General features: G+C 35.9%; 1 protein-coding gene across 1 annotated transcript in view; it reads right to left on the reverse strand.

Moving 5' to 3' along the window:
• LOC144972084 (G-protein coupled receptor dmsr-1-like) overlaps nt 1–10,000 on the reverse strand; it is an 84,767-nt gene that overhangs the window by 1,193 nt on the left and 73,574 nt on the right. The window contains exons 2-3 of the mRNA XM_078913170.1: nt 2,092–2,498; nt 1–1,130 (exon numbers count right to left, since the gene is read on the reverse strand). The exon at nt 1–1,130 is cut by the window's left edge and continues 1,193 nt beyond it. Of these exons, the coding sequence (XP_078769296.1) occupies nt 1–1,002 (1,002 nt within the window). The 5' untranslated portion in view covers nt 1,003–1,130; nt 2,092–2,498. The remainder of the gene's footprint in view (nt 1,131–2,091; nt 2,499–10,000) is intronic.

The following is a 10,000-nucleotide window of genomic DNA, read 5'->3' on the forward strand; positions in this document are numbered from 1 at the left end:
TGTGTCCATTAAATCCCCCAGAGGACCATAAACATTGTTAAAAAAGCCGTCGATGACTCCCCCAACAAGTTGTAGAATTCCTTGTGGAGTTTCCGTAATGACGAAAAGAACAACGACAACCACTAACATCCTTGTTGTACGGTTTGTCTTACGGTGGCGGCAAGAATCGTCCTCGGCTTTACCGTTGCACTTTGAAAATAATTTTTTCCTTCTCTTTTCTGCATCTTTCATTTGCTTGATTAGCAGCATGCTGAGGACTGTGAGTAAAATACATGGGATAAGCTTTACAAGAAACGCCTGAACCCATAGGTTTAGATTTTTGAGGACCTGTTCTCCTAGGGTCTTGTTTTTTATCTCGATAAACCAGGTCGTTTCGTTGTTTCTATTTTCGCTTTTAATCGAATAGCTGACGGAATTAGGTATGCACACCAAGGTGACTACCACACAAACGATAAAAACTGTAAGTTTTGCACGATATATGCTGCACAATTTAGCACCTCGTCTTGGGTATCTAATGAAGACGTATCTGAATACGGCCAAAGAAACTGTTAGCCAAATGGAGATGCTGTGCACAATAACACTAAAAATGGCAAAAAACATTACATATCTCGCATTCTCGTAGGGTGTGGTTTTAGTATAAACATGATAGTTAAGAATAATGAAAGGCAAATATACCATCATTGTAAGACCATCAGATATTGCCAACCAAGTTAAAAGAACGTTTGTAGGCGAAATCATGTTTTTACGAGTGAGCACTACAATATTCAAGCAGTTGGCTATAATACCAAAGACGCATATGATTGGTGCTAGCATACCATGAATTGGTCTATAAAATATATTAAATTTTTGTAAATCAGACAAAGCCGGAGTTGTGACGTTTCCATCCACTGCTACACTCGAGTTGGTTGGTGTTGTTGTCATTGTTGGTGCAAATGTTGTGATAGGAAAATAAAGGTATGGTGTGCTTAGATTCGATGACACGGCATACGGTATGGACGCCATTTCTGGTGTTGTTGTTTCACGAAGAAAAACGCAGATACAAAATCTTGACTACTTTTGCGTCAGGATATTCCAGTCACAATGGAGGCCAGGCAAAGAGATGTACCTCTGTTGAATCTCAATATGAAAGCCTGAAAGGAAAATAAAAGAATTTTAGAATAGATTGAGATATATAAGAGGTATATCGCACACAAGTAATATAACATTCATGTGTAATCCAAACTGAAAGACACATTTCGTAAATACCACATGATCAGCCAATCAAAATAAGGGTGGATGATTTGTGACAGATGCACGCTACCAGCAAAATCAGCCATGCTCTGGAAAAAACTCATATCCATAAATTTGGCCAGGAAGAGTTTTCTGGTCAAATTTCAAAATACGAGTTTTTCCACAGTACGACAGTTAACTGGTTAATGTTGAGAATACGCCATAGGAAATTTCCCATATTTTTCTATTTAGCCATGCAAGGTGGTGCCGAGAGTAGTTGAAGATAATGCGTATAGCTTTGAATACAAATCAATCAATGAATCAAATGTACAAAGATGCAATTTAACTGTGAATGTTTTTACTTGAAAAAGATTAAATTAAGATTTAGATGTTTTTTTTTTGAAATACTCTCATTGCCAATATTGCCATATCTCAATGTGTTTGTGATACACATAGAGGTAAATAAAATAAAATTTAAAAAATTGATAAATATTGAGCAAAAGAGCACGAATAAGGGATACAAATACTGCATATGGTTATCTCTATATATGTACGTATTATACCTATATGGACCACCCTCCCACTCAATTGCAGGAGTATTGAAAAGACCATTTCAGCTAAAATTGTTAGAGGTTTTTTTTTCATTTACAATATATCATTATCTTCTGTTCCAAATATTCTCAAGCACTCTTAAAAGCTACAAGACTAGATACCTAGGTACCATTTATAAATATGGTCTGAGAGAGAGAGAGAGAGAGAGAGAGAGAGAGAGAGAGAGAGAGAGAGAGAGAGAGAGAGAGAGAGAAATACAGTACAGTGAAAGAGTAAGAGAAGAGAGCATTATTTTCATCACACTATTGGTGTCTTATTAAATCTACTTACATCTATATCCTTTCCACTCTTTAGCTTTTCCTGTCCTAATTATCCGTTATGGGTTGAGCAAGAAGTGATGAATGAAAGGAACCTCAAAAAGAAGCTATTGTGCCATCTTTTTAGACTAGAAATAGGGAGTACTGAATTAGCAAGGTTAATCATCCCACAACAACATTCGCAAACATCTCTTCTACTAATGGATCCTCCTTTGTCATCTACTGTGGAGCTCTTTGGCTTCTTTTCTCTGAGGCACTTAGGTTTGGGGCTACAATGCTGGAAAGTGGCAGCTTTCTCGTAGACGCAGGTGCAGCAACAATAATGTTGGGTTGCTGGTGTTAGAGTTTTCTGTTTACGACTTTGGGGCACTTTTCTGGAGCAAGCTCTTCTACGCCTGAAACCAATTCCCATTATTGATTCTGCGGGAGAAAGAAAACAAAGAAAGATAAAGGATCACCCCAACCAACAATCAATACCGGAAACAGTAAAGTATTGTTTGCTTTCATATATATAACAGTATATTGTCACTGTTGTCTTACTTTATGAAACTCAAATCGACAGTTTAATGCAAAGGCAACATTATTATATACCATTTTTTACAGGAAACGAACAGTAATATTGATGTGTTTATCATGTCACGGTACTAAGAGTCTAAAATTACAAAATTGATATAAATAGGCATGTTCAAAGTATAATCAATGCATGGCTTTTTCCAAGCACATGGTCATTTTGAAGAGATTCCCTTTGTTCAGAAAGGAGTAGTCAGATGTGTGACGCTATGTGCACCACCCAATTTTTGATTTTTATTTCAGTAATGAAAGAGAACACAAGAAAAATTAGGATATCGCAAAGCCTGCTCTTATCAAATTCGTTTGGTTGACGTAGGAACTCAGAAAGTCTTTTTGAGAATTCGCAAATAAAAATCATCAGCTTGTCGTCGTACAAAAGAAACAAGGCACAAAGAACACTCGTTCTTATCAACTTGGTTATTGCTCTAATTAGACGCAAAAGTACAAAGCCCAAAGAACACTCCTTATCAACTTCGTTATCGCTCTTATCAAATTTATTTTAGTGACGTGGTGATGAAATTAGATTGCCAAAGAGCCGTTATAACGTTTGGGGTATACCCAGCAGTTATTGGGTAGTTGGGCCCGTTAGATCTAGCGGATCTAGCCTACATTGCGACAGACAATAGTCCAATCTCAATTGCTTTATTTTCAATTGCAGATGTCCGTTTCACGCTATAGAATCTGAGATAAACCTCGGTTCCATGGGCCTTATGGCTCTGATGAACTACTTTACTAAGAGAAGGCATTGCGTTTAACTCACATTGTTTAAGTTAATTATACAATGAATTGCTAAGTCGGTTTCAGATCAACCGTTATTTTATACACGTTTTAGAGAAATGATCACAAACCATTATTGTTTTAAACCCATTCTATCATTAATGGTTTGAATGATTTGATTTATAAAAGCGGTGCGTTCCAGTTGTTGTTCAGTAAATAAATGAGAAAACATCATACACATTGGGTAAAATGAGATTTAAAAAAACCCTGTCACTCCTAAAAGGATATTATTTGACCCTCAGTAGTTCAGTTCATTGACAATGTAATTAGCTCAAATTGTCAGTGTGAGATGAGTATTAAAGTCCAATCTCTATATCAACTAGTTAATTGTCGTACTTTAAAAAAAACAAACTTTGGCCAGAAAAGTCGTCCTTCAAATATCGATCGATTTAGCCAAACGCATAGCATCAATAAATCTATGTCTTATAGCACTAGAAAGAATATCTCTCCCTACCCGCCCTTTAATTATTATTATTATTTAAAAAAATAAGAGTCTTATGATCTGATTTCATGACAAAGAATCATTATACCTGAATATCGATTGAAGTTATTATTACATGGAAATCAATATATTCCAGATACGTGACATTGGGTTTTAAAGTATTTTTACATCTTTGCATTATTAAGAGAATTACAAATGAAGATTGCTCAAACAATTTTCTGCCACGTGTAGGTATATTAGCTATGTTGAATTTGTAATATAAAGTTTATCTAGCAGTTCTCTGAAATTTTAAAACTTTTTTTTTTAATTTCTAGATTCACTCGGACTAAAAAGTGATAATGGTTACACATACGCTTGAGTAATATTGCACTTGACAGTTAAAGCTAAAATTCACGAGCGTTTATGCAATGGATTGATTGATGACCTTTTATACAATACGATACAATAATCCAACATTTCAGAGATCAATCTTAGTTGTATGTCTACCCTTAAATAGTTAACTACCGTGCTCTGGAAAAAACTCGTATCTAAAAATTTGGCCAAAGAAAACCTCGTCCTTCAAATATCGATCGATTTAGATAATCCTAATCTTGGAAAAAAAAACCCTCTCAAACTTGGGACTATGCGAAGTCCCATGTTTTGAGAGTTATTTCCAAGATGAGGGCCATTTCTATCGATCGATATTTGAAGAACGAGTTTTCTCGCCAAATGTTTAAATACGAGTTTTTTTCTAGAGGACGGCAGTAAACTCTTTAAACATAACCCAATTCAGATTAATTTTATGCCCCGAAAATAAGTCGTCAGTGCATGAGTGCAATCCGTACAGTAATTGGAATTAGTTACATACTCTACCTACCTAAAACAGGAAATGAGCGTAAAAGCGTATTTTATTTTATTCTTTCTCTCTTGTTTTTGTAATCTTTTTTTTTTAAGGCCAATGATTTATTGAAATGCTACAGTAATTCGTAGATCAGGACTCGGAAAAATCAGGAGATACCTAGCCCGTCGTGTATTGAAAGAAGGAACGAAATTGACGTCACTCAGCTCTTTGTTTTGTTTATTTTACACCTTACGAGGTCCCAGGTTTGAAAGCTTTTTGCAAAGATGAGGGCCATTTAAATCGATCGACATTTGACGGACGAGTTTTCTGTCCAAATGTTTAAATACATGTGTTTCCAGAGTACGGCAGTTAACTGGTTAATTAAGTATTGCAAGTCATGTAATGGTTCTTACACTTAATGACACTTTATTCAGAGACATCTGTTTTATTTATTCATTTTATGGTTGTCAAGAATGATGGCCAGACGTAGGCCTTGTATTGATTTCCAGTTCAAGAGCAAAGCTATTTCCACTGGAGGAATGTTTATACATAAATAATCAGAAATTAGCAGCTTCTATATTCTCTATCTAGATAGAAGTCTAATAAATCAGGAAATTCCGAGCCGAGCACGTCGTGTATAGAAGGAACGAAATTAAAGTCACTCAGCTTTTTGTTATTATTTATAGACAGCCATTTTGGTGATTTCACCAAATTATATCAATCAGGCTATAAACGCTCAAGGTTACACATAGTTTTGTGTGTTGGTACGTTATAATCCGTTGGTAGACGTTGTAAGCATTTTACCTAAACGAAAATCACCAATTTAATATTTGCTATAAATAGCATATGGGAGAATTTTATGGAGGCATATCGACAGTTCTTCTCGCTTTGACAATACAAGAGAATATGAATTTGGAAAGGCATAAGTGTTCTCGATTTGAATACTTATTACCCTCGCTTCCATCCAGTTAAATCAATACATCTCATAGAAGTAGAGCCTTAAATATTCTAAGCAAGATTGAAAACGCACCATTTTCCAAAGTGCAATAACCCAAATAAAATTGTAAACTGAAATTTCAATAAACGTAAAGCACAACTCTTTCCAATTCAAATGATGTAAGACAGGCAACAATTAGAATGGTTTTCATGATTTTAATTACAATTAGAGGAGGGATGGTCAAAATTAAGAGCACAACAATTGTTATATAGGAAAAATCGACGTTTTGTGTTCTTTCGATCGTGTTAGTTCCGGGTGTGTCCGTCATTTGTCTCGATAACATGTCGGACACGACTTCTCATTGAAATTATGTGGTTTCGAATTGTCTCTTGTGGGATAGCATTCAACTCCTCGACCAATACGTCACTCAATATTTCGATTTTTGTGTGGTTGTTTTGCCTTCTCACGCCGACCAAGAATGTTCTAAAATGTTCAATCGGTGAGAGGTCTGGTGATCTAGCTGGCGATGGGAGCACAATGATGTTGTTTTGTTCGAGGATATCTCTGCAGATACGTGCCATATAAGGGCTGGAATTGTCTTTTTGAAATATCGAAACGGGATTTTCTTGGAACTGGGGCCCAACTTGATTAGTCAGCACCTCGGTCAAGTAACGGTCTGCTGTGAAATTTACCCTGATGATAACTAGAGGGATTTCGGTATCGGTGCTTACGTCACCTCAAACAATATCTCTGCTGCTACCGAACGGTTCAACTTCCACGATGTTGTGGTCATGGAAACATTTTGTATTGCATTCGTTATACTTTATCTTCAACTTGACAGAAAGTTTAAAACCAGAGTCTTCAAGAAGATTTCAAGTTGCAGATTTTTGACAAGTTAGAATTTAACTTAATCCATTGATCGAAGTGAAACGTTCATGGGTTAAAATGAGAAATAAACCTGTTTAGTTACTGTATGAAAGTAATGCACTCAGACCATGCCATTGCCCGTGGGCCTGGGTCAAAATTAAGGCAACCACTCTATGGTTTAAATGTAATTACGGGCAGATAATTTGCAGGCAGGATGAAACCAATAAATGGTCGCAGCTTGTCTTTAGCTTGGTAAATAATCCCTGATGAATCGTCACATGATCCTTGCCTGCTCTTAATTGTTATTATTCAGGATAGTGATGTGTCAGGTTAGAGACTCTGTGCCAAGAGAAATGGTGACTAAGAATTCAGGCTAATCATTATAAAATGTTTGGCATGTGTTAAGTTTTAAACGGTCTTAGATAAATTATAGCAACGAGTTGTTAAAAAACATTGCTTGACTCAACTAAAAAAATAAAATTTAAAAATGAGCTTTTATATCGCGCAATATCCACTAAATGTGCTCAAAGCGCTTTACAAGGGATCCTTGACCAACAGCAACACGTAACATGTAGAACGAGACATGACGCCTGTCAGGCGATATTACAATTATTTCCGGACAGAGACAACGCTGTTAACGACCAGGTATTCATTTTACACCTGAGTACGGTGAGAGAATGTGAGTAAAGAGCCTTTTCCAATGACTCAACTATGCGCCCAGCGAGGCTCGAACTCAGGACCTTCCGATCCGAAAGCGAGTGTCATACCGCAAGACCACATAGCCGCACAAGTTATAAATGAAAGACTCAGCAGAGCGGTTGAGGCACACGAGGCTGAGGTTGAGGCTGATATTCGTTGTTATTGGAATACATATATTCTCGGATACTCAGATTTGAGAGTTTTTGCCAAGGTGAGGGTAATTTAAATCGATTGGTATTCGAAGGACGAGTTTTCTGGCCAAAATTTTAAATACGAGTATTTTCAGAGTACGACAGTTAACTTGTTCATGCTGATTTGGGTAATATGTCGGTTATAGCAAAGGCACAGGTTGGTTTGAAGTTGTTGATTCTTTATTGAGTATTATTAAATTATGATATTCATCTACTAATTCATACGTTTTCTATTCTGTGTTGTCTGAAAAAAAAACACATTAATTTTTTACTTTTTTTGTGTGTGGACAGGATGAGGGTTATTTTAATCAATCGATATTTGAAGGGCACGTTCTCTAGCCAAAATGTTTAAAATGTGTTTTTATTTTCAGAACACGGTTATCTAAGATAGATCTAGTTATTATTTTACTAATCGTTGGCGCTAGTTCACTTTAAGACTGACCTATCATTTTTGATATAATTTTCATTCCATATTGGGGCTCGTCAAAAGAATGTTTTATTCACCAAGTATTGAACAATTGATATATTTTGATTTTAAAAAACTGACGTTTTGCTCCAAATTAAGCTATTAATTATATAATAGATTATAACAATATAACTTTCGAATTTAAATGTTTTACACACGTGATTGCATATCTCTACCATTTCAGCAGTCTTGCTTAAAAACCAGTAGTTTATTGAATTAAAGTTGAAATATTATTAATGCAAAATTAATGATTTGGTTTTAGAAACAGCGGGTAATTGCAGTAGTCATTTAAAATTTAAAAAAACCACTAAAATCATCGACCTTGGGTTTACACCTGGTTCTACACTATCAAACGCATAAATAAGCAATGCCTTGGTGTACTTTGAATGTAACACTAGTCTATCTTTAAATACTTTCCGTCAGATCTAAAAGATCTAGCAACTCAATCTTCTGATGAGTGGAAAGAAGAGTCAGCAAAACCCTGAAGACAACCAATACCCTTCCCTATACCCGAAGTGATGCTCTACCATATGAGTTCCCGGGACCCTCAGTGTGAACAATGAAGTATGTACTACATAAATAATTAACTACAGGCTTGTGATCTAATCCACATTCTGTGTCTGGTATGAATGCCCAAGTGTTGAATTATATAATCCCCCAGTCTGATAAGCGTCTTTCAGACCTCGAAATAGTAGCATTTCAGGATCTGTTGTCTTTGTCAACATTTATACTATGTCTGGGAAAAGAATATTAACGAGACTAGGGACATCATCAAGGTGGAATGCAAGATTATTTTTCTAAAAAACAAGATATATGAGGCTATGAAGATTACGGAGTCATGAATCTCAGGCCGGAGATTGAAGACAATTAGACATTCTGATAACGAAAAGTATTAAGGTTAACCTCTTGAGAGCGGGATTCGATTTTCCTGTAAATTGGCTGTATAATATATTAACGTTTTCACCAACACAACAATGACATTGATGAAGATCGAGTCCCATCATTGTCACTGCTCTACCGTTTCTCGGTGAAAAAACCCCAAACATATCCTTAAAATTCTGGCCAGAAGTTGGTCCTTCAACTACCGATCAATTAAAAAGCCCTCATCTTATAATTAAAAAAACCCAGAAAATAACCAACTCTTAAACCTGTGACTTAAAGAAAACGACGCTCATCTTTTTAAAACTCGATCAGTATTTAAAGGACGAGTTTTGTGACCAATTTTTTAAATGTGTTTTTACAGCGTGGAATTTGGTGTGTACTTTTGCAACAATAAATTTGTTATAGCCATATGATATCATAATGACTGGAGATATTACTGAATAAACTTAACTTTGGTCGCGGTTGATGATGAGTATGTGACCAACCGCCTCAAAGCAGGATATGCTGGAGTGATATAGATGCTGAAATTAGAGTTCAATGTTTGTGTTTTGTGATGCAAGCAATTCTCTCTAGTTCAAAATTCATGATTTTCCCCCATTGGATTAATATGGTGTTTGATGTCTAAAATAACCCCCAGATTTTTAGCTTTTTGTAGAAATATGAATTTTACAACTTGAAATGGAGAGGGTATTAAATCATTGGTCTTCAATTTTTTATTGATGTGGTGTAGTGATAGCAATTCAGACGGAACATCAGGAAGTCTAAGATCGATCCCCAGTCAAGGCAAGCAGACTTTTTGGAATGTTCTTATTTTATTTTTATATTTCTTACTTCCTTTGTATGACACTGTTTCATACACAGTTTTTATTTATCTTTCACCAGTGCCTGCTCCCTAATTTGCAACTGGCCGAACATACTTTGCGATCAAATAGAGTCCTGTCCAAGGGAGGCAAGTAATTGTTCATGCGCGTTTGACACTACAAAAACCGAAATAAACTCGGAGTCTTATGGCTCTGATGGACAATTTCTCACAGTACAGTATAGAACAGTATTGCTATATTTGCCAAAACATCTCTTGCAGTGATCCGAAGTCAAGGCGGGGTTCTTCGCTTTTGAATTGACGGTCTTGAATTCAAATTATAGTGAAGAAATTTGAGAGTTTAAAAATTGTATTCTTGTTTTAACCCCCTCCTTACCACCGACAGCAAAATCGTCTTATTTGTTACGACACAATACACATTTTTTCTTATTCAGATTTATTATGTACATCA

This window comes from Berghia stephanieae, chromosome 4 (assembly GCF_034508935.2).
Source record: "Berghia stephanieae isolate SIO BIC M18660-M18661 chromosome 4, UCSD_Bste_1.3, whole genome shotgun sequence".
Taxonomy (NCBI): domain Eukaryota; kingdom Metazoa; phylum Mollusca; class Gastropoda; order Nudibranchia; family Aeolidiidae; genus Berghia; species Berghia stephanieae.